This window comes from Cavia porcellus, unplaced genomic scaffold, assembly GCF_034190915.1.
Source record: "Cavia porcellus strain 051 isolate PalLab524CR breed Dunkin Hartley unplaced genomic scaffold, mCavPor4.1 scaffold_5, whole genome shotgun sequence".
NCBI classification, from domain to species: Eukaryota; Metazoa; Chordata; class Mammalia; order Rodentia; family Caviidae; genus Cavia; species Cavia porcellus.
In genome coordinates this window covers 40,686,077-40,711,758 of record NW_026947488.1, presented here as the reverse complement: position 1 = coordinate 40,711,758, position 25,682 = coordinate 40,686,077, and the positions used below count along the sequence as shown (strand labels likewise).

General features: G+C 43.3%; 1 protein-coding gene across 2 annotated transcripts in view; it reads left to right on the top strand.

Annotated features, from left to right (window-relative positions):
* Positions 1 to 25,682, top strand: part of Ism1 (isthmin 1) — a 68,576-nt gene that overhangs the window by 19,942 nt on the left and 22,952 nt on the right. Inside the window, exon 2 of one of the 2 annotated variants that reach the window (XM_003476549.5) lies at positions 21,642 to 21,881. The exons of the other annotated variant lie outside the window; for it this stretch is intronic. Within the exon in view, the coding sequence (XP_003476597.3) occupies positions 21,642 to 21,881 (240 nt within the window). The remainder of the gene's footprint in view (positions 1 to 21,641; positions 21,882 to 25,682) is intronic. 2 annotated transcript variants of the gene reach the window in all.

Here is a 25,682-nt window from a genome sequence, read left to right as displayed (position 1 = left end):
GACTTTGTTTTTATCCAAATATTAATCATTGCTGGATGACATTTTTAAGGATGATTTTTGAAAAGATAAACAAAATAAAGACACAAAGACCTGGTGGAAAAGCCAAGTCTGACATGGAGCATGGTGTGTAATGACCATCCACTTTCTCCACCCACACCCTAGAGATACTAACCACAGGTGTCAGTGAAGGGTCTGCATGTACCTGCCCATTTCACAGATGGACTGGGAATGGGGACCCTGTACAGCCAGTCCAAGCCCAGCCCCTTTTGTACCCATGGTGCTGCCTAGGAGGCAGCTGCCACTAGACGTGAAGCTAAGGAAGGCCAACTGAGACGCCTGCATACCTGCGGTGGACAGACGTGGTAGTCCCATACGGAGTCCATTCTTCTCCAGCAAAGTAGTGATGTGCTCCAGGCAGAAACCCAATCTGGGGTGTTTGGGCCCAAAGGGAACATTTACGACCAAATTATACACCTCAGAAAATAAACAAGCTTTCATTTTTGAAGGCAACCCTGCCAGGCTCTTTATTATTTGCACCACAATTATAAAGTCAGTTTTAATGTCTGCAGTGGAATGCCATATTGGGTTGGCCAGCTGGAAGGCTCAGGTGGTTTAAACAGGGACCACTTTACCCTGAGGAACTCACAATGGGAAGCAGAGGGAAGTCCTTGTCCTGAAACATTTTCTCGGGATTCATTGGTTTTTGTGTTTTTGTCTTTTTCTGGTGTGTTCATTACAACTTCAAGGCACTCCTTTCTTTTTTCTTTTTTCCATTATTCTCATTTTTTAAAAATTCTTGGGGCCTTCCAGAAAAGTCTTAATGAATCCTTTCTAAATGGATAAAAATCCAGGAATAGGCCCAAGAAAGTCTGTAATGCATTCCCATCGATTGCATGGAGGGGAATTAGATATTAAAGCTCATAGAAAACAGAAAGGAAAGGCTATCAAGTATGTTCTCCTTTTCTACCTTAACAAAGAATCTGGAGCTTGAAACTTGCTGGAAGTCTGCTCCCAGGATCTGTGCCATGAAAAGACTTTGTAGACACCGGAGCAAGAGGCTTAGTGTTTCTAGGATGGCCTGGATTTCAAGTATGTTCTACCACTATCAGATAAGGTGCTGGTTAGTATGTCCAGATTTAGAGTCTGAAACAAAAACAAATTTAGCACGATTCAGTCAGGTGATTGCAGCTATTGAATAGTTTGGGTGGAATGAGGTTTAAGTATACCAAAGTTTAGTGTAACCTATAAACTCCATGAGGAGTTTGGACCTCCTGAGTAAGGACCATGTCTGTCTTGCTCTCCACTGAATTCCAAGCCCTCACAACAGAGTACTGGCTTTCAGTCATTATGAATGTTAAGTGAATAATTTTAAAAATCCCATAGCTCATCTGCCCACACACCATCAAAATGAGTTCCAACTAATTAGGTCATTGCCGCTATTGAATAGTTTGGGTGGAATGAGGTTTAAGTTTCAGGTTTTCATTGCCCCATCTATCTTATCTTCTTGCTACTCCCTACTTAAGATGTCCTGCAAATGATTTTATAATTCTGATTGCTATCTGGACCACTTTTTGATACTCATGACCTGCAGATTTCAAAAGTCAAGATGTTGATTGCTTTGTATTTTCCATAAATCAGGAACCTAGAGCTGAGCTGCTCTGCTACTAGATTTCTTTATCCCTTCCTGTAACACTTTAATTATCTGATGGTCAACTCAGTAATTCTTTTACCAGTGAAGCCCTGGGGTTGCCTCTCACCCAGAGTTATATGGCAGCACTTGTTCCTGGATTCTGATGCTGAAGTCTTCTCCTACTTTTGGCCTCCATCTCATCTCACCCCAGTTCTGGCAGTGGATAAGTCAGCTTTTCTGTAAAAATGTTTATGGAGACTGTCAGTTCTTAACCTTGAAACTGAACCATGCTGTTTGTATTTCTCCAAGTGATGGAGAGTGTGAAGGACTAATGAAAATGGAGCGTGAAGAGATCAAACATGCGTCGTGGAATCTTTGTTCAAGACCTGGAACGGAAGGAATTCCAGTTTGGGGAGGGGGTGGAATTCCAGAGAATGGGATCTGCACATAGCTGAATTCAAGACCCAAAATCATGACCTGGCATGAGAGGAAGCAAGGCCAGCCTGCAAGGTGGGAGGCAGAGATCACAAAATGTTCTTTCTTTTTTGAAAAGCCAAAGACATATTTCCTTTGGTCAGAGAGCAAGCAAATTCACTTGTAACAAACTATCTTCTGACCTTCTCAAGCCTCCTTTCAAAAGTGAGGGCTTGAAAGAAGCCTTTCATAAGTGTGTGCAACATGCCCTGTTGGAGAACGTTTTGCTTACTGTGTGACTTTTCTGTAGACCACTGGGGAGGGTGAGTATTTGGAGCTGGGAGCTGGACACTTAGTAACTGAATACCCAAGACTTTGGTAAAAAATGAGTTTGGCTCTATCTAAAAAGCCAGTTGGGGATAAGTGGGAGAATCAAAGCTGAAACCAGCAAATGGCCTCTTCACAGGGCAAGGCATACAAATTCGTTGGAGGAAAGCGAGGCTCTGTTTGCTACATGAGCTTTCTAGTTGCCGCCCGTGTGATTGGTTTGACAGGAACATTTTTCTGGCAAATTTTTCTTGGCAAAATTTGGTCCTACTTATGGCACCTTCAGACTCGCAGGTACAGATGAAACCATTGGACCTCAGTTTTCCGGATGATCTCCCTGGAAGAATGAGGAACAAGTGTTCAGAGGAGTTGGTGAAGCAGTGCTGCTCAGGGATTTATTTTTTCTTTGGAGTAAGAAATATTTGGCTTGGATGGTGGCTGTGGTGTAGTGCTGGGAACACAGATTTCCCTTCTTGCACTTCATACTTAAATCATTGTCTTAACCTCCTGGGAATCCACAAGTGAGATGTCGGGAAGTCTAAGATTTACCCTCACTGATGAATTTGTGTAGGAAGAGTTTCAAGGTCCCAGGGAGAGGTCAGGTTTAAAGAGGAGCCATCTCCAAACTGTGGTGAAAGTCGTTTCACCATCTGAAAGAAGACTTTTTCTGACTTTCTGCCCGCCGCTCATCTGATTTCTCCCTACTTCACTCATACCCTGCTGGGTAGTTTTTCCTCCCTCTGCCCTCCCAAACCCTTTCAGGTCGCACTTGATCTGTTTCCTCTGAGCCAGAAATGTTTATCCCACCCAGCAGCCAATGTGGACCACGCTCGTCTTCCTTGTGAACCTGTCTGATTTATTCAGAGCCAGACACTCAGTAAGGGAGGCCCTCTGACCCTGCACTTGGGACCCTTCTACCTACACAGTGCTGGGGAGACTGGAAGACATTGACACCAGGGAGAAGCAGGAAGTGAGTCCAGTCTTACTGTTCACGCTTCATCGTTGGAAGTTTTAATCTTTGCACCTCACATGTTGTTTTGTAATGTCACTTGGCCCACTGGGCAACCTCCTTCATCCAGGAACCCAGCAGTGTGAGGCTACCCTTCTTCTTACAAGTGTCCTTCTCACACAGGAATCCCAGAGCAATAAGCAAGGCGTCTTTCCAGGCCTTGAAGTTCCTCTGCTCTTTATCAAATAGATGAACTATTTGAGAACCTTCATTTCCTGTCAGTTATTTCCCTTTGCTGAGGTGACCCTGACCTCTGCTGGCCACCTGTTCCTCATCTTCTCCTAGATGGAGCAGTGTCCCAGATGTGAGGCTGGGGAGGAATCACCCAAAGACTTGTCAAAACCCCAACTTAGGAGCCCCACCCAATGACAGGGTCTGTAAGGGCCTGAGAATAGCGTTTGAACACACTCCCTGGTGATGCTGCTGCTGCTGTTTTGAGAATACCTGGGTTAAGGTGATAGCACCATTATCACAAGCTTTTCTGAGACCTTAGGTAAGGAACAATGAATTACTTCAGATATATTAAAACTAAATTAAAAATTAAAACTAGAAATCAAAATAAAACACAGATATACCTGTATATATAAACATATTAACATATATATGCACGTGTACCTACTTATAAATATATATTTATGTATGCAAACATATTTATACATATCATGGGAGATAGATAGATGTCATTTAAATTCATGTTTTACTTGAAAAGGTTTGAAAGATTGAAGAGAGAGATGATGAACCAAGATGGTGGAAAGGAATTTGGGAAATGGTTAAAATGCTTTTTTTGTGATTAACAGATATGAGTGGAGTTAAAGAAATTCACATGCCTAATGTATTTTACCTCTTGTACAGCTGACTTTACAGTTCTATCATTAAGTGTGTGCTTTTAGCAAGAAATGGGACAAAAATGAATAAATATCTAATAATATATATATACAAAAAAAGCAGATATTTTGATCCCTGATACCAAAAAGAAGAGAAAGAGGAAAGAGAAGAAGAGAAAGAGGAAGAAGAAGATATAAGGCACAAAGGTGATGCAGAGCAAGGAGGGATTAATTCCACAGAGGATCTAGGAAGACTTTAAAGATGGGTTTGTCGAAACAGGGTTTTAAAGATGCGTAGGAGGTTTCAATGTGGATAAGCAGAGGAAAAGCTTTTCCAGTGGTCAAGATAGAGACAAGTCTAACACTGTTAACTCAATAGAAATTCCAACAAGGAGTTCCTTCAGAAAAACAAAGCCCTTCCTCCAGTCTACACTTCAACATGTACCTCCGCTTGCCAGACAAATTGTGCAACACACATGGCAGTCCTAAATGAAATCACAGGATGTCAACTGTGCCCATGCCTATCAGACTTTGACATTCATGCATTCATCCATCCACTAATCCACCTATTCATCTGTCATCCATTCATCCACCCACCCTTCCATCCATCCAAAGGATACTTAGTAAGGGAAAATGACAAGATTTGCTAGCAAGATTACAAGAAAAAGGAGGAAAAACTAACTTGTGATACATTCATGGAAAACCATGAAGAGCAACCAGAGTGCCACAGAAGCAGCCAAGAATAGACCAGGCTGGAAACCCAAAACTCAGTCTTGTATGTGAAGGATCACGTGGTCCCTCCTCCTCAGCGGTGTTCTGAATTGTTTTGTAAAAATGATGAATTGGATCCCAAAAGTTGCCTTTGCCCTTCTCCTGCCAGGCACAGCTGGTAGGACTATCTTCAGACCCAGTTGCATTTTAATAGGGGATCACAGGCACGAAAACAGCTTTAAAACTCAGATGGCTAAGGTTTTGCCCTCCATCAGAAGGTGATCCTTTTATAAAACAGAGGCCAGCAACTGGTGGCCTCACCCTTCTTTGCATTCTGACCACTCTAAATTGGAGTTTTTAGAAGAGGTCACTCTTCGCATAACTTCTGCCAACACAGGGCAGCCTTCTGTGCCCAGCTGGTGCAGCATCAGTGCTTGCAGCTCTCCAAAGAGGACCAGATTCTACTTGGTCTGATGCCTGCTGGACCCCCTTGTGAGATGGGCAATTTTGATTGGACACTGAACCTTCAGGTTTTGTCATCTGTACAATGAAAGTGATGGTTATTGTTCCCATCTAATCTTTGAAAGACAGTTGCCTAGAGTTTTACAAGAAAGTCTTTGAACAAGGATGGCATAGAAAAGACATTTGAAAAGAGTGGAGGAGGTGGAGGTGTGGTTATTACTAAGGAAGATCTGGTTGGCCTGGAGGGAAGAAATGCTGAAGAAAAAGTACAACAGTATTAGGAAAGGCTAATGGGGATGGAATACTGAAAGAGAGAAAAGAAGACCATTTCCTCCAGAGGTGCTACCATTTTACAGGTAAGTTTCAGAAAAGTAACAGGCCCCAGGTGAAGTGCCTTATGTATTTCCTTTTTGCAGGCTGGTGAGCTAACCCACGGGCTTGTATGTACTAGGCAAATGCTTCCACAACTACACCTCCAGCTGAAGACCTTCTTTAAAAAAAAAAAGTACTTCCCTGTATCACTTATTATTCAGAAACAAAATAGCAGTAACAGAGAGGCGTGGCTTCTTTAAGAGATTGTGACCCCACCACTTCTGTGAGACTCTTTATCTATTTTCTTCTGTGTTTTTGGTTCTGTATATAAGTGCCTTACATAAATATAGAGAGAGGAGTAAGTCATGTGGGTCCAGTTCAGTGAATTTTTTTTTTTTTTTTTTTTTTTGTCTTTTTGAGACAGGGTCTTGCTATGCAGTTCAGGCTGGCCTTGAGCTCACTTTGTAGCCCAGGCTGGTCTGGAACTCACAACGATCCTCCTGCCTCAGGCATGAGCCACCACGCTCGGCTCAAGTTCAGTGAATTTTCATGAGGTGAACACATCTGTGGACCAGCTCCCAGGTCAAGAGATGTGGCCGTGATGCAGGAGCCTCCCGAGAGCTCCTATACTATCACTAACACTCCCAGGTCTTCCCTGTCATGACTTCTAACAGTATTGCTTATCTTTGCTTTAGAAGTTTTTATGCATAGACCATTAAGTCAGATGCATTTTTGCAACTGGCTTCCTTGGTTCAGTATTACATTGGTGCAAAGCATTGATGTTTTGAGGGTGGCTGTAGTTTTTTTACTCTTGCTGAAAGTGATTCATTCTATGAATAGGTGTTTCATGTACACATTTTACTTCCACATTTCTCTGTCAGTGTCTGTTTGGGGCCCTGTCACTTTTACAGTTCACCCCCAGGAGTTCTGAGCAAGAGTGTGATGATCCTAGCCTGCTTGTATCCAAAGCAACCCATGTTTGGGGCCGAGCTGGTTTTGACCTACATTCTCTGTTCTCTTTCTCATCTGGCCCACTGAGCACCTGCTCATGTTTACATGAAGGATGTGTCTGCATATGTGATGCTTCCTTTCTGTCTCTGTCCCTCATGGGTTGGTCATCATTTGTTTAATGTCATCCTCCTGTATCTTCACTTTTTTGACCGGGTACTATTTACCATATGAAGTCATCCAGTGATCGTCCAACTCAAGCATCCTCAAGCTAGACTGGTATCTAGACGTTTTCCGAAAATGACAAGGCCAAGTGCCTCTACCAAGCACAGTGGGGAGCTGAGCTGAGAGCTAAAGGATGGTGTGCTGGAGGCAGTGTTCTTGGGACATTTCTCCCTCCTCACTCCTGTGGATGAAGGCTGCCTTCCGGGGAGGGTGAGGAACTCAAAGTGGCTGCAGACACTCCTCTCCCAGATGCCGCCTCCGGGGGAGAAATGAGGACCACACAGTACAGTAGCAGGAACACAGTACAGCCTGTTTTTTAGATAGGGCCCTCTCAGCTCAGTTCTCTTTCTGCAGAATATGCTGCTCTTGTACATCAAATGGATGTTGTGAAGGTTCAATTTAGCACACAGTGCCTGGAATGTGTAATGGCTATTATTTTCCCTGCACATGTTCATTATTCTCCCAAACCTTCCATTACCTCTCTATATCCATTTTTAACCCTTCTCCATCTTAATTTGTGACTTAGGTACCTGATCTTCATGTATTGCATCGAAAGGCTTCTGATTGGAATTTGAAAATGTAAAACACAGCAAAGGGAATAGGAAAGGGAGAGGGAAGTTGTGATATCCTGTGACCCTTCCGGGATCCCTTTCATCCTTTACACGGACAGACAGCTCCCTCCTTGCTCCTGGATAGCAGTGGCCTCCCCTTTTCTTTGTACCTTTAGGTCTGGGGCTTTAAGATCTCCCTGGCCTTAGCATTCCGGGACACTAGAGCACCCTTGATGATTTTTAGCCACTTTTCCCAAAATTGGGTAAATCTGTGAGTGTCTTGGACACTAAAATAAACTCATGTTGACTCATTTAATTAATGAGGAAATCAGGAGGATGCTAATGTTAGTTGAGAGCATGATGAAGTAAATTTTCAGGCATCAGAAAATTGGTTAATGTCCTGTAAACAACCCTCAGTGAATTTTGAGACCAAAAACCATTTGCATTTCTTCAAGATGAAAATCTGCAAGTCAGGATGTAACTTGTAATCTGGGCCCTACTAGTAAAAACATATGCCAAACAAGCATACAGTATTCTAGAGAATTAAGTAATGTTAAGCAGATGAATGATAACTGTGACCTAGGATAAACTGGTAAAATTTCAGTAATCTTTCTGTTTCACTGCCAAGTTTGGGTCTTTTAATAAAATTAAGTTTTAGATAACCAAGCCATACGGTATAGGAGTCTCCCTAGCACAGTACATGATATATGATAAATACCAAGAAGTGTTTGTTAAATGAACCCCTGGGTGAAATTAACATCCTAATCACTTTAGAGAAGGGTAAGCCAAGGTATGTCAAGGGCCCATAATTTTATTAGCTGCCAATTCTGCAGGCAGGGACCAAACTGTTTCCCTGGAGCACACGGCAGTCCAAATAAGAATGATCCAGAGAGGCAGGTGGAAAAGGAATTGTCCTGGCAGCGTACAGCTTTCTCTTCACCTTAGGCCCTAGTTGGTCTGTGATAGCTCATAATTATTTATAGTGTCAGTGGGGCGCCCCCTCATAAACAGGCACTACCAGCTCCTGGCAGCCCACAGCTGCACAGGTGCATCGTGAAAGTGCAAGGGGGAACTGTTAAGTCTCAGCTCTGAATCTTTGAAAAACTGGCTGTGTGGAGCTGTTAATAATGAAGCACATGTAAAGGAAAGTAGCAGGCAGGGGTTGGAATTTTCCAACCGATTTTACCATTTCAAGTTAGCAGGTAGCAGGACAGGAGAAAGGAGACATTCTGATCTTTGAAGATAGCATGCTAAATCTCCCTCCTTTGATTTGCTTTGATATTTTTCAGCATTTGAATAAAGCTTTTGAAAACTGCTATAATGGGATTCCTCCAGAACAAGTGCCTCTTGAGGATTCCATTCCAAGGCATCAACAGTGATTGATTTGAGAGATTTTCTGCAGCTCTTACCCTAGCTTACCCAAGAGCATTTTATAGAGGAAATAATCAAGTCCTTGTATTAGCTAGCTTTGGGCTGTGTAACAAACCACTTTGAATTCATAAGCTTAAAAATCACAAACTTACTATTCCTCATAATAAGCTTAAAAATCACAAACTTATTATTCCTCATAAATCTCATCTGAGAAGCTCTTGTCATCTGAGTTGGCTCAGCTGAGGACAGTCTGGGATGAACTCCCATCCAACTGGTTGGCCATTGGCCCCTGGCAGGCGTGGGACAGTCTCCTATGTTCCACTTGTCTCTCACCATTCACCAGGCCAGCTCAGGCTTCTTCAGAGATTTGAGAGCAAGAAAATAGACAAGCCCCAAAACGCAAGAACTTTTCAAATCTCTGTTGTCTCCCTTTGATCACAGTAAGTAGCATGGCCAAGCTCAAGGCTCACATGGGGACGCAGCTACCCAAGGCATGGATATTTAAAGGAAATGTCGTGGACATTTGTAGACCTCTCTGCCACAGGTGCTGAGATGCAGTGACGTAACAAACCACACACAACTAAGGGAGGCCATGCTGGGACCTAGAGCGAGGCTTTCTAACTGCTCTCCAGACTCTGACACAGTACCCTGGACCCTTTTCCAGGACTCCAAGGATAAGGTTCAGTTCCCTTTCAAAACTATTTTGGAACATAGAGCTCTGTGGAAGATCTCAGTGAAGGGTTTGATTTTCGATGTCTAGAAGACCCCATCTCCTTAATTGGAATAATCACTAGGCAGGCACCACAAACCAAGCCACCCCAGGCCTCAGCCTCTGAACTCTGCATCCTATGTTCTTGCCTTCCTGGTCTCCCCACTAAAGCGAAGCATCGAGCTTGGCTTGGGACTTAGGACCCCTCATTTCACATGGAGAGACACAGAGCCACAGCAGGCAGTGTTTGCCTCCTGGGTTTTCTTGCTGTTGAACATTTTGTCTTTCTAGTCAAGGGAAGATTTAGATAGTTGGGTCTGTTAAGCATACTGACAGCCTTCTTAAAATTGGGCTATGGAAAATGAGTCCTCAATAATCACCACTGTTTTCCTTTGCCAGTAATGGAAAAAGCACAACTTGAAAAATCACCATTAATCCATATTGAATAACTGTTTGCTCACAGTTGACTTGCAAGGATTGTTGAGCTCCAATGTGGCCAGAGAACAGGGACCAAAGCCCCCTGGTGGCCAGCGCTGGCCTGTCCCTCATAGCTCTTGGCAAGGTAGCTCTGGCCTGAAATCAAATACACAGAGGCATTTATCAAAGTGTTCCTGCTAGACAAGTCCACTTCCCCCTCCCCTCTGAGAAGGACTCTGGAAAATATGATTTCTCTATCTCCTTACGCTTGCAGGAATGCTTAAATGATGAGTGGATATTTTTTCCAAATTGGCTCTCCATTCTTGTCTCTTAGACTTGAAAGAATGATCGGAGTTTTACTTTAGTTAATTCTTTAGCTTAACAGGACACAAGTGAAATGAGCCCTGGAACATTACCCTCTGTTTTTCTTGCCAGCAGTGGAGAAAGTACTACTTGAAAAATCACCAGTAATCCAGTTTCCAGATCAAAGCAAGTCACAGAGTATGCAAGATGAACCAGCAAAGAGCTGGCTTTTATTTTGTTGGGTGGCCCCCAAGAGCCTTCATTAGGACAAATGCCCAGGGCTGAGCGGCCCCCTCCCTGCCACAGCCAGCTCCCTGCACGACCACAGCAAGTTGACAGTGCTTCATCTCTTCCTAAGCATCGCCTGAGATCATAAGCAAGGTCACTCCCATGCCCTAAAGTAAACATCCTCATGATATGTTCTGCCACCATAATGAGAGATTCCTTCGTTATTAGTCAGATTTTTAGCAGAAAGTTCCATTGGTTCCCAATGGGGACTGCACACGACTGCATTCTTGAGTCGTGATGTGCCTGTGTCCCTCATTCCCAGGGTTTCAGGGTTCCCCAGTGGATTGAAACACATATCTGGTCGCACTACCTCTGCCAGGAATAGTTCCTGAAGGCACTCGACATGGGTGTGCTTGCTGGGGCCACAGTATTTGTGCTGTTTCTGCTATCCAGAGGGGACTGAGCACTGTTACACACAGGCAGAATACGATATAAGGTGGTCAGCCCTGGCATCCCTGCATCCATGATGCCTGTTTTCTCCCTGATGGATCCTGGCTACCTCTTCCCAACTCCTCACAGCAAAGCCTTCCCCACCTCTCCTGCTACTCCCAGAGTGACAATCTCCATCCCCTGTTCCTGAGCACCAAACATGAGTGTTCTCACAAAAGGACATTTTAAGATCTGAAAGTCATTTGATTCATTCTCCTGGTTTCTTTTCCTGGGAGTGCACACTCCTCAATCATGTATAAAGATAACCAATGTGCCCTTTATTCTTTTATCTCCTCAATTGCAAAAGCTTTTGCTTCCCCTTTGAAATTCCACTAGTGGCATTCTTGAATTTAATTTTAGATTGTGGAAGTTTTCCAGACGAAATTGATGCCCGGCACAGATAAAACCCCCACTATGTTGATCATGGGTAGAAGAAAACGGAGTGGAAGGGGTACAGCCATGTGCCTGGGTGCACTATGGTTTCCTTTAATCTGGAGAAAGGAAGCAAGCATTGTCGATAATAATGTGCAGATGTCCAGCTCCAAATGAGGACATATTGCTAATTAGCTATATTGTTAGTATGTTTTGAGGAGAGACTGTAGTGACGTTAATTATAATCTCTGTTGTTTGTTGTTCAAAGTCTGTGAGACCAAACGCATTGCTAATAATATCTTCTTTAATATCTTCAATAGAAGATTTCTGGATTTTTTTTCTTTAGAATCCCACATAAAAGCCATATTAGTAGTAATGAGGCCTGTACTCTGAGCCTAATTAAAACAAAATCTAACAAGGCCCATAGCCATCATTATCATCAGCAGGTACTTACTGAGTGCCCCTGAGCCTGTGGAATTGAGGGTGCAGGGTTCAGAGACTGCAGATATGACCTGCTGTTTGCCCTCCAGGAATTTGCCATTCAATCTGCCTCCAAGAAGTCTGCCTGCTTGTGTTAATCTGGGAATAGTCTCCATAGCCTTAAAAAGAAAAGGCACTTTGGGGCATGGTCACACATGCCTATAATCCCCACCACTAGGCAGGCTGAGGTAAGAGGATCACAAGCATAAGGCCAGCCTCAGCATCTTAGCAAGATCCTGTCTCAAAATTAAAAAAGAAAATCTAATAATAGCTAAGATGGTAGATCTCCTGACTAACATATGCAAGGCCTGGGTTCAATCCCCAGTACCACAAAGAGAGACAGACAGAGCCAGAGAGGTGGTAAAGGAGAGGGAAGGGGAATGAAGGGCAAAACAAGGCAAGGGAACTAGAACTCCTAGACAGCCCCAATTTGTTACAAGTATTATGTCCTTTCTGGAGGCTTAGGAAGAGATCAAGTCAGCTCTGGCTTTTGTCAAGCAAGTCTTTGGTTCGTGTTCACACAATAGAGCTGATGGCTACTTGCAGACTGGAACAACTATACTTAGCACATTTCTCCAAAAGTGGATCCTTTGCCTCCTTGAGTTTCCCCCTCCAGGTGATTATACTAATGTGCCCTATGGCTTGGTTGTCCAAAGAACCTCATCCCTTCTCCCTCATAGTCACAAGCCTATGCTAAAGCAGGTGGGGACTCTGGTCATTCTGCCCCTGATGTGGCTGCAGTGATCTGCTGTGGTCATGTGGACAGCCAAGTAAGCAGCTTGCATGGTGCAGTGGGTGGAGGCAGGAGACACCCTTGATCTTGGGCCAGTGATGTACTCAGTGTGAAGGGAACAAATGACTATATTATCTAGGTTTATCATCTTAGAAAATGCACACAGCCTCCAAATGAGAGATATTCTTTTTCAATGCATCTTGCCAGAGCCCTTCCAGAGCTATTCAGGGCCAGGGGATGAAAGCAAAGGAGGAAGAAGAGACCCCAGCACCATACAGCTTCAGCATATCACCTAGTGACCTGCAGAAAGCCACTAGGAAGTGATGGCCTAGTGAACAGTCGCAACAGTATGATAGAAAGCTCTCAGAACAAAGGCTGGTGTGCAGAGACCTGGCGGGGGCTGGAGCATACTTAGAATCGCAAAATGGTTCTGATCATCCCAGTCACTCTGTCCAGCTCTGAGGCCCTGTCACACCTCAGAAGTCCTCTGCAGCACAAGGACAAACCTCCAGACCTAGCTTCTCTGGCCCCCGTCTTCTTCACATGCCTCAGCTGCTTGATTTTTACTTGATCTTTGATCTTAGCTTCAACATTACCTGCCCAGGAAAATCTTACTGTTTAATACCAATTTTCAAGGAGTTTTCTTATACCTCCCTCAAGTGGTGATGATACCTTTATCTATTTTTTTGTCTCTGATCTAAGCATCATCGTGGAAATTCTATGGGCTCATGATTTTCACAGATTCTATATGGCTCAGTCGGGTGCATTGTTTTGTGTGTTTGGTTTTAACTCCCAGATTGTCCGGTCTCTGAGCAGTGCAGGACTTCCAAGTTGTTTCCTGTGTTTTTTCACAAGAACCCTGTTAATCCCTGAAATCTCCCCCATTCTCTGGCATAGGTGTCCCAAATTAATCTCTACCTTCCTGCCCACGCTCTGGAGTTGGCTATTTATGCAAGGAGCCTGGTTCCTTCCACTGAGGACAACTCTTTAAAGCTTACTGATAATATTTTAGTATGATTTAAAGAGAATATTATTTTACACACTGAGCAGAAAATTTGCAGGATGTAAAGTGTAGGTGCTGAAACAATGACAGGGTTCTGTGCCTATCTGCTGAGGGTGGAGATGAAGACTTGGAGCAGTGGATTAGGGAGCTGGCGGCAGAGCACAGCACTCACCGCCTGATTGCTATTGTGAGGGCCACCTCATGTCTCATCAGATGCAGTGCTTCTCTCAGCTGGGCACTGTGGTTAGTTACAAAGATCAGAAAACTAAACACGTAGTCAAATAGCTAAATAAGGATTTCACTTTTTAAATTGTTTTTACTAATGCGTATTTTTGTTCATATTTGTGTAGTACGCTATGATAAATCAGTGCGAGTATGCAATATGTAATAGGTTAATTGGCAATTCTTTCTCCTCAAGCATTTATCATTTGCATGTGTTGGTGATTTTTAGACTCTTCTAGTTATTTTGAAAAATATATAGCATAAATCACTGTGGACGACTGTGATACAGAACGGGAGAACTAACTCTTCCTATCCAACTCTAATCTGGTACTCATCATCTAACCTCCCTGTGTGCGCTTGCCTCTATACCCTTCCCGTGCTTCTGCAAGTGGGTAGACAGAACATGTAGAAAAGCATTTTATCTTTCTGTGCTTGGATGCTTCTTCATCTTCATCTTCGTCTCCTCTCCTTCTCTTTTTCTTCTTCCTCCTCCTCCTCCTCCCCTCCTCCCCTTCCTCCTCCTCCCCTTCCTCTTCCTCCTCCTCCCAGTACTGGGAAAACTCAGGACCTCATGCTTGCCCAGCAGGCACTGTGCCACTGGGCTACATCCACAGCCCCTGTTCTTTATTATTTTCACCTAATATAATATCCTCCAATTCCATACACATTGCAGCAAATGATAAAATTTCATGTTTTATGGCCAAATAATATTCACAAGAAACTGAAACAGCATGGTACTAGCATAAAAATAGACACAGGACCCAACCAATACAATAGTATAAAGAATCTCTCTCTCTCTCTCTCTCTCTCTCTCTCTCTCTCTCTCTCTCTCTCTCTGTCTGTCTCTGTGTGTGTGTGTGTCTCCCTCCTTCCTTCCTTTCTTCTCCTCCCTCCCTTTCTCCTCTTCCTTCTTCCTCTCTCTCTCTCTCTCTGTCCCTCCTTCCTTCCTTTCTTCTCCTCCCTCCCTTTCTCCTCCTCCTTCTTCTTCCTCTCTCTCTCTCTCTCTCTCATCTCTCTGTTAAATTCAGGCTCTTCACATTGAGCTACACCCTCCTTTTTAATACGTGTTTAAGAGAACATCTCCCTAAGTCACCAAGTTGCCCAGGCTGGGCTCAAACTTACAGTTTTCCTGTGCTTGGTTTCTTTTCTTTATTTCTTTTTTTTTTTTTTTAATCTCAGACTGCTGAGATTAAAGGCATATACCACCATGCCTGGTTTTTTCTTGATTGTCATAACCCTAAATTTTGAACATTGCTACTGGTGTTGCAGCACTGTCAGTGTTAACATTGGTGTCAGTGATAGGTAAGAGACATGCTAAGGTTGCCATTCCAAGGCACATATGATAATTCTACAGCGCTGTCCAGGTCCTGGGCTCCTCCATCTTTCTCATCAATCATACTTACATAGCACTTTCAACTGCCAGCCACCTCATTTCTCCTCCAGCTCTGCATCTGCATTTCATGCAAGAGAAGACAAGAAAGAAAGGCAAAAGGCAAAGCTGAATCTGCCTCCTTTTCACCTATTCCAACCAGCACTTTTACTTACCTCTCACTGGGCAGAATTGTGTCACATGACCACCCCTAAATGAAACAGATCCTGGGAAATGTAGTTTTAGCAAGCCACATCCCCACCTGAAAAAAAAATATTGAATTAAAGGAAGAAAAGGAAGGGGCTAGGTATTTAGCTCAGCAGTGTAAGCGCCTGCCTTGCAAGCTCATGGTTGTGAGTTCGATCCCTGGTACCAGTAAAAAAAAAAAAAAGAAAAGAAAAGAAAAGGATAGATACTGGGTAAGCAATGTCCACCATAGTACTACCATCAAAAACAAATTATAAGACTGCAAATGCATGATGTTTTTATTACTACTCCTATTTTAGATAAGAATAAATTGTAAAATAATGAAACCACACAAAGGGGAGCATCAGGTAGTAGCTGGATAATTTAACCACCCTAGATTATTTGCCTCTGCAGGTGAGCTGCGCTTGTGCATAAATCACATAGTAAATTTAGTTCTTCTGATTGCCTTTCCATTGGGAGTTACAGCTCTAAAATTAGTCCCACAGGAGGGGCGATATCTACTGGTGCTCTGCTGCACCATTGCCAATGTCAACTCGTAGGTGGAAGATCAACCCAAGACACGTGATGAGCAAAGAAACATTTCCCAAACCAAGCAGGCTGCCTCACTTCACTTTTAACTCAGGCACAATGAATTCTACAGCACCTCAGCAAGACTGGTGGTGCTTTTCTTTGTGAATCCCTAGGCATTCTTAAGCATTTGTGTTCAGAGAAGAGTCTATCTAAGTAAAACACAAACTGTTTAAATCTTTCCTTTGTAATCTGCCTTTCCTGAAAATCTTTATGCTGTTAGATTAATTTCAGTGGGTCACTTGGTGAGAAGCTAGGTGACAGAGTGATGAAATGATATCCTCAAACAGACCTTTGGGAGGATTCTGCAAGGAAGATGTGCAGTGTGTCCCTTTGAGAAAAGATGAAGACCTTTTCCTGTGCTGTGAGCAGATCAATCTGTCCTGTTCTGTCCTGTCCTGTCCCACATTTAAAATCCAGTATACTAAAACAATGGCTACTCCCAAATCTTGTTATCGATTAAATAAAATGAAGTTTCATCGTATGGGGCCCATTCTTAGATATCATCCCATTATGCTAGGATTTCCAGTTTCTGAACAGTATGGGGTCAAGGATGCAAGATATCCAGTGAACTATGCTTTGGAGGAGGTACAAGAGTAATAGAGAGTTGGAGGCTGTGATTAGTATTTCTTTATTACTTCCCATCTTCCAACTACTTGGCAAACACTGAGCTGGTGTCCAGGGGGCAGGGTGGCTGGGGAGAGATCAAGCAAAGCCACAATTGCCTGCATAACTCAGGCCAAAACATACTGGAACCCTGGTCCCCTAACTATTCCCGGCAGAGGCATCGTGGCCTGATTTGCCCAGCCAATAGCCCTAACACTACACTTCCCTTTTAATGTGTAGGCACAGCCTAACTCAAGTTATCTTGACCATCCTGCACAAAGGGTGTAGAACTGTTATTATCTACTCTGCATTTCATGGGTAGTCTTTGAGTCAAAGAGAGTTTAAAGGATTGGTTTGCTCTAAGATGAAGCCAGGATCACTGTGGTGGTGGATTTCTTATTTAAAAAAATCAAGAATCAGACCAAGAAATTAATCAGATTGAATAATTATTTTCTCAGACATCTAAGAAAAATATTAAATAGCAGAAAAAGTACATTTCCCAACTCTTCTCCTAATATACAACTTTTAGTAGTAGGACATTATAGGAGTAAGCAAAGAACTCTAATTTTAACCCAGTTAACAGGGTCTCTCAGTTGCTACAGTAAAGTTAGGTCACAACTTGCAAGAATCCCTAAGCTATTAAGAAGCAAATACTGGGCTCATTCTGTAATTCACACTCCTAAATCATGAGCAATACATTTGGATCCAGCTATACTCCCTAATACCAGTAGGGGGGTTTTAGGATTGGATATCCAGAGACAAAAGTAAGAGAACCATTGTATTCAGTCATCTTCCCTTTGGAGTGTGATGGAGAAGTCTTATTTGAGGAAAGACATAGCATACACTCCTCTTTCTTTCTATGTGTTCTGGATCAATCAAAGAATAATCCATTTGGCTTCTGTTGTATTGAAACGATGCCTCAGAATGCCAGAGCAACTCCCATATAAGGATGTGCCAGGAGACAAAGCCTTGGCAGAGAGGTGGCTGGAAAGGTTAACAAAGACACTGCCCCTGGCCACCTCTCCTGAGCAAAAAGGAAAGACAAGCAAAAACATGAAGAAAATCGGTTAGATTTCTTTTCAGTCACTGTGTGTTTTAAAGAGGAAACAAACACACTCTCTGAGCTCTCTCCTTGACCCCTTCAAATGTTCCCATAATGATCTGTGTGCGTTTCATTGTTAGGCCATTCCTGACCTTGGGGACTTGCAGTCATGAATGTTTTGATACCAGACGTAACCCCTTTGGTGGGGTCAAGGGACAGGGAGTGTGTGTGGAAACAGTGTGCTGGAATATAATTCCCAAACCCCCCAACATGCCCAAGAATAACAAGACCATTAACCACTGACCCAAACGCTGGTGAAATTCTATCTCCACATCTCCCACCAGTAAACATGAAAATCCCATCCCTGAAAGGCTGAAGGAAAGTCTCCAATGAGAGGACCAGGGAGAAGGAGAGGAGGAGGAGAAAGGATAGGTTGGCAAAGAAGTCCAGGAACTTCCACACTCTTCAATCCCTAGAAAACTTTTCCCCCAGTGACAAGTAAGCAGAGATATGTTTCACTAGCTGGGAAAAGCAAATAGCTCTGCACTTTCTAGGATAAATGCTTTAATGTGCAGAGTGCGTTTTTGTCAGTTTTCTTAAGCTGGCCCCATGGCTTCATCCTTATCTCACATGGTTCTCCAGATCCGTCACTCTGCACCAGCCTCACTGGCCTTGTGGGTTTTCAGATTAGCAATGTTAATTCCTACCACACTAGTGATATAGGGGAATGAAACTCTAGACCTCCTATGTCCACAAGCTCATGTTCTCTAAAACTGAAGGACGAATTTTAGGAACAATGGAGTGAAGAGTAGAATATATTTATTGAGAGAAAGAAAGCTTCTGTCTGAGAGAGAGACAGAAAGGGACCCCAGCAGGTTGCCCAAGACTGTCTTTTCTAGGGACTTTTATAGAGTAAAACCATGGGTTTAAGTGGGGGTGGGGGGACTGAGAACTCACAAGGCAGATGGGCATAAGGTGAGACATAACTAGAGTTAGCCAATAAGATTAATAGTTCAGGTAAAATTGATTACATTAGGGACAAATGGGAAAGCAAGTCACTTAGGAAGTGGGCATTCTTAGAGTTATGACCTTTCCCCTAGAGGGGTGGGATAGTGACTCCAGGGTGATAGGGAACTAATTAGAATATCAGCCTTTAGGATGTAGACTCTTTTTTTTTTTTACATTCAAAAATTTTTTTTATTTAAAAGGAAAAAGAGAAAAAAAAACAGAACAAAACAAAACAGTGTAAGGGTACAAGTAATACAGAACTACAAAAAGAAAAAAAAAACAGTAAAATATCACCAGTTAACAGATTACACACTATCATCTTTGAAATGGTGATTCAGGTCACAGGATCAAAGCATACAAAGTGAACATTCAAATAGAGAAACTGCAAATAGTTGTGTTCAATGATCCAATCAAAAATATTAATATGGTCATCTATTTAACACACCTAAACACACTTGCTGTTGTATCCTTTTGGGCACTTTTTTCCCCCCTCTCTTTATTACAACAAAATTTACACATTTTGGGTTTTATTGCTCCCATAGATCTTATTACTTTTTTTTGTAAGAGAATAAAATCAAACATGATAAAACAAAGCTGTCAGTCAAAACCAAGGATAGACATAGCACATAATGTAAAAACAGAGTACAAGGTTATCAACAATGGTTACCATAATGCCTCTTGCTTCCTTAAGAATTGTCCATCTCATTAGATATTATAAAGTTGAACAAAACAGTAGAGAACAAGTCCAATAAAACCTAAACATTGTAAACCTTACAGAACTTCAAAAGAAGATAATAGTCAAACCAGAATGGGCATCAAGTGAATCTTATTGCCTTCAAAGTAGTTGCCTATACTCTGATACTTAATACTATCATACAGAGCGGAACAGAGTCTAATCAGTCAAAACAAGATAGTGGGAGTATTACAGGACATCAAATCAAGTTATTAGGAAATCAAGAAGGTTACTATAATATATCCTGCTAGTTTCCCCCCCCCCCTTAGTTTAAAAAAGAAAAAAAATTGGGGCTGGGGATTTAGCTCAGTGTCATAAGCGCCTTGCAAGCAGGCAGTCGAGAGTTTGATCCCTGGTACCGATAAAAATGAAAAAGACAAAAAAAAATTTAAATAATTTTTTAATGAATAAGGGAGAGGTTGAGATAAAAGAGGGCTTAACAACATAACAATACAGGTCAAAGCATGACAGTTTCAGCAACCTAGTGCTTCACCACCAAATAACCCGATTTAATAGTAGTTACCATAGTGTCTTTTTCCTTGAAATATTTGAATATAACTTCATATGCTATAGCATCAAACATATCAAGACAGTGTAACACCATGTAAGTGGATGAAAGAATTGTAGAGTATTTAGAACCAGCTAACAGAAAAATGAACAATGGTTTCTATATTGTCTCTTTGCCTGTAACAATTTTTGTTTATACTACCACATATGATATGTAGACTCATTTGTTTGACCCTTTGTCTTGAGGCCTGGGCCACAGCAGGAGGTGTCTGTCTCCCTGCAGTTGCCAGGTATGTGCACGGGCTCCACTGAGGACCTAGCCCTGCCTCACTGCCTATATATTTACCTGACTGTGCTGCCTGCAACACTAGGACTATGATTTGTTTCTTTACTGAAACATAACCCCCAGATCATTATAGGTGCTCTCTTATTCAAATCTTACCTTAAATGCCACCTTCCCAGAGAGGTCACCTGTCTAATATTTTCTCTACCATCTTCTTCTTTCTTTTGTTCTTGGCAGTCACTAGTCTCTAATCTGAGCTTGCTTAGGTATGTGGATATATATGTATGTATATACTTATTGTTTATTCCTCCCAGCTAGATGTATATTCCAAAAGAATAGGTCCCATGTTTGTGTTTTTATTGATGTTTCTCCTAACCCTATTGAAAGAGTTTTGGCCCAGACAGGACACTGTAGCCAGTAAAGCCAAGGAGCTCCTATCTTCCCCACCCCTAGGAATTTACCTATGGTTCCACCCCAAATCAAGGCTACTTATGTGCCTCACTCCACATGTTCCAGGGAGAGATTGCTGACCCCGGGGTGGAGGTTCCGCGCCCCAGGGGATCGGGGGTGTCTCTCCCTGCATTCTCAAAATAAAGGTCATTTATATTTCATACTTCTTATCTTTTCAGCTGCTGCCGGTCCCCCACAGTTCTATCACCTATAATGTTTTTGGAATTTGTTAATTGGATTGATGGATAGATAAACTGACAGAAGATGGATAGTGTGATACAAAGAGGGTAGACACAGATGGATAGACAGAAGGATGGATAGATGGACGGTAGATGGACATGATACATGCATAGTTGGACATGGATGGATAGCAAGTTGGATGGATAAATGAATATAGTCAAGAATTTTACTTTAGTATTTTATCCATCTTGGCCAGATTTTTTGCTCTACTTCCAAGGCCAAAGAAACCAAACTGGATACAAGAACTATAACTAAAGCCAGGGTGGTTATTCATTTGAAAGAGTGAAAAAGAAATTATAACCTGCGGGGTATGAATGGTGCACGCCTGTAACCCCAGCACTCAGGAGATTGAGGCAAGAAGATCACTGCAAGTTTGAGGCTATAGTAAACTCAAGGCCAGCCTAAACTACACAATGAGACACTGTCTCAAAAGAAAAAAAAACTATCACCTTCAAGCTTTAAATGGGCACCTGTTCTCTTTCAAAATAGCTCTTTCTGTTTTGATGCACAATGATACTTCATAAATAGTCTGTGGCTCATTAAACTCTCAGAAAATTCCTAGCTAGCAGGCTGAGAGAAGTTTCTTGACTATTTGTCTTTTTAAAGATAGAAAACTAGGGGCTAGAGGTTTAGCTCAGCGGCATAAGCGCCTGCCTTGCAAGCAGGCAATCGTGAGTTCGAACCCCGATACCGATAAAAAGGAAAAAGACAAAAAAAAAAGATAGAAAACCAGGGCACATGCTAGCAGAATGAAATGGAAATTCTGTGCTAGTTTTACTCCAGCCACTGGATTTGTCCTTCCTCCTGATTTAAATGTACTATTAAGTGTGGCCTTTTAAATCCTGTGCCTTCTAGTTAACTTGTTTGTTTGTTTGCTTGTTTGTTTTAGAATAACCTTAACCTGGAAAGTAACTCCGCATCAGAAACCAGCTTTCCTCTCTCCAAAGAAGTACCAGGGGCACCTCTTGATCACCAAGCTGCACATCAGCCCTTCCCCAGACAGCAATTCCCACCAGAGACTGGGCACCCCTCCTTGCAAAGAGATGGCCCCAGATCCTTTCTCCTGGACTTGCCAAACTTTCCAGATCTTTCCAAAGCTGATATCAATGGGCAGAATCCAAATATCCAGGTAATTTTTGGCAGCCAGAAGGTAGAAGGACATGAAACAGTCTGCCTTTTGTTTCCTGATCAATTCCAATGGAAACTGCTTCCTGCCTTCACTTTCTTTCTTAATCCTTCACAATTCCTGCTGCTGATCTTGTTACTGCCTTCAGAATAGTGCTTTCTCCTCGACAGCACTCCCGGTTGTGGGGTGCACTGTTATTTTATTTTAAAAGGCACTCAGAAAATGAAAACACAACACCTGTGGCATAACAAGGGTTAGAAAATGCTTCCTGATTTCAGAGACAAAACACATAGTGCACCCTGAAATCGAAGCAATGTTGTAGCTATGGGAAAGGTCCGTCTGGCCCGTGAATGCAACTGGGCAAAGCACTCCGAGAGGTGCTTCCTCTCAGGGCCTCTCATTTGTCTTCAACCCCAGGATTCCTTCAGGAGGGGATCAGCTCCAGGTGCCCTAAAGTGTGAGTGACTCACTAAAAAAATAACCGATGAAAGGAAGGGAGGTGAGAATGGATGTTCCTAAGAAACAGGTGAATATTTTCTGCTAAAATGAGATTGGATGAAGCAGAGAGAAATGGAGGTGTGGAAAAGAGCGCCTGGAGCTGCAAATAACCACACTGCTGTGCACTGGAACAGGCCCATTTGCTTCACAAAGTATACTCCCATCTGATTTGATTGCGCAGGCACCCTCAGGAAGGACACAAAGCACCTGTCATTTTCCCCCAATGCCATAAATAACGCAGCAGGCACTCTGGAAACTACCATTTAGTTCATTCAAGGTCATGTGGCTGGGAAACAGTCACTGTTGGGCTCAAATTCAGGCTCTCAGGCACAAGAATACTCAGCCCCTAATCTATTCTCCAGAAGCCGGTTCCTCATTGAGAATGTTATGCGTGCCTCCCTGCAATTCTCCCCCAAAGACAGCACTTGCCTTGATGGCAGAGCGGGGTGCAGCTTCCTGGGCCATCTCGCCCTGGCCTAGCTGCTGTCCTCATACACCTGCTTCCATACTTCTAAGTTTTGCTCCTGATTCTTTTCATTTGTAAAGACAACTTTTCCTTATTTTTTCTCTCTTCCCCAAATGCCTTGCCAGTCAGCTTATATGACTGAAATCTCCTGAATTTGGTCTCAGAGCAATAGGTCCTTAACAAAGTTTGTCCTTTCCCTCTCCCTCTCCCTCTCCTTCTTCCTTTCCCTCTCTCTCTCCTCTTCATGATACAGTTCTAGATCAAGCTGGATGACACATTTCACTGAGAACACAACCCAATTAGAATATATCAACAGCGCTGCTGTGTATAAAACACTGTATTAGGTTACAAGAAATAGGTGTCAGTGTTCCAGATACTGCCTAAGACACTGCCAGAGGGGTCCTGGAGATGGAGAAATAAGAGCCCTATTTTTCGAGAGGGGCAGATGTCAATAGATGAAAAGAAGCAGAGTAAAGCTCTGTGGATGCTACAGAGTGAGAAATGTTTTGGAGGTCACAGTGACTCATGCACAGAAATCATCACATCCCCCAGTTGATATTTCTGATGAATCTTGTCTTACACTTACTGGGTAGAAAATTGCTCCTTTTGCTCTCCTATCTCCTCTGCAGGAACTGGCCACAGAACACTGTTAAAGTATAGTGGGTCCACATTGCATTGCGGGACATCCCAATTGATGGAAAGAGGTGCCTGCATCTCCACACCTCTGCTCCAGTGAGTTCCCTATCAGAGTTTCCTCCTCAGGAAACAGTGGTTCATCATTTCTAGATTTTATGGTTCTAGGACCAGGCAGCCTCACCCCCAAGGGTGCTCAGGCCAGGCATCCAGACAATCTTAAGTTCCTACTGCAGTAAAAAATACCTAGAGGTAGAGAATGTCACTGTGGGGCTAATGATGAGGACTGAGCTATTAAAGCAATAGATTTAAGACCCCTGCTATGAAGTTTCAGGAAAGCACCTAGATGTGGGACACCAGAAGCCTGCAGGCTTTTCCACTGTTTCCACATTGAGAAGTTCCTGGGTGCCTAGTTCTAGCTAGGAATCACATTTAGAACAGACTTTTCATATCCTTTTCTGCCTCCTAGACGAATCCATCAGTCCAGAAATGTCCATCCCTCCCCAGACCACACTTGACCCTTGTGAAAATTAAGTGCTAAGAGGGAACAGTGGTGCAGAAGAAATTGGGAGCCACAGAGCAAAACATCCAGATAACTTCCCCTAATAAAAGATAGGGGACAATCAAGAAGTGTTGACCTTCTGTAGCCCAGGGGACAGACCGTGAGGAGTCCAGCAGAGCAGCCAAGGTGACAGCTCATCGTTCATCATAATCAACTGAGTCATGGAGCCAACCAGGAAGTGAGGAATCCCTGACTTCGGGGGTGGGATGGGGGGAGGAGGATGGAGCTATTGAAGTTGCCAGGTGTGGAAAGAACCAGAGTGAGGTGGAAAACAGAGAATAAGCATAGATGAGTTATGAGAAGGCCATGCTGGGCCATGGATGCTTCAGTGAGAGGGTTTGTCTGGCAAAGCCCCTGGACTTGCATAAAATGCAGCTTCCCCATGAGCAGTTGCAAGAGGATAGTGATGAATGGAAACCTTATAGTTTCAATCCCCTGAGCCTCCAAGCCACTTGCTGATATAGACTTAAAACACAGGAAGTCCCAGCCAGTGCTTTGCCTGCACTGTGTTTTATCTACGCTTGGCACAGGAGCAAAAAGCTCGTCTCTGGGTGGCACTTCTGAAAGGGATTCTTTGGAGGACAAGGGCAGAAGGGGAACAGAGCCAGCTGTCAGAGGTCTCATATTTTTCTGGACTTCCCTTTGGATACCAAAGACCACCGCAACTGCCAAGAGTAAAGGCATCCTCTAGATCCAAAAATCTAGGTTATTGGCAGATGGTATTTGAAGTGGGTGCAGCTCTTACATAGATACTGTTAAACCCAAATATTCCCAAAGCCTAGGCTGACACCTCCTGTTTGCCTGGCTGAGTTACTGCTTTTCACTTTAGATTGTCCCTGTATCTATTAACCTTGCAAGTCAGTACAGAGCAGTGGATACACTGATCTAATGATTTCTTGGCTCTAAAAAAATTGAGTTTTGTTTCTGGCTTGCTGATTCTAGATGATCACAAAAGGCTAGCAATGGTCATTTCAAAAGATGTTCTAAGAAGAGAGGGAGCAGCTGCCGCCCCTAGGATCCACAGCCCTATGTCTGCGCATGTGTGAGCTCACAGTGCCAGTTGCTGCAGCCCTATGCCCCACTGCACTTGAGTAACCCCACTCCCTGGTGGTCTTTAAAATGAGAGGAGCTTGCGCCAAGGAGGGTGATGGCTTCCATGCTGGCAGCACTCACCCCTTCCTTAGAGCACTACTCTTTTGTTGAAATTCACTGGTTTGACACAGGGCAGATTCAGCCAAGCAGACATCCTCGCTGGTCACTGCAGGCCCATCAAAGCGTCTTCTCTCCCTGGGTAGTCGAGTGAAGACAGGTGAGGGGGGCACCCATGGAGACTTCCGCTGCCAGGGCCCCTGGCCTCATCTGCTGTCTCCCCTGGCAGCCTCCCCCCTTGCTCCTGGCTGGGCCAGAGCAGCTGAACAGCAGTGGAAACCCCTTTCTCTGAACCCCACCACTTCTCAAGCTCCTGAGGTGCCTCCCACACTCTGGGGCTGAGTCTTCTGTCCCTCCGATAAAAAAGGCAGCGCCTCTCCAAAGGACACTGCACGGTTCCTGCCAGGCTGGTGTCCATCAGGCTTCTTGACTTTTAGATTAGAAAATCCTTCTAAAAGCCCCAACATCTGCTTCCGGAGAGCACTTTAAACTCATG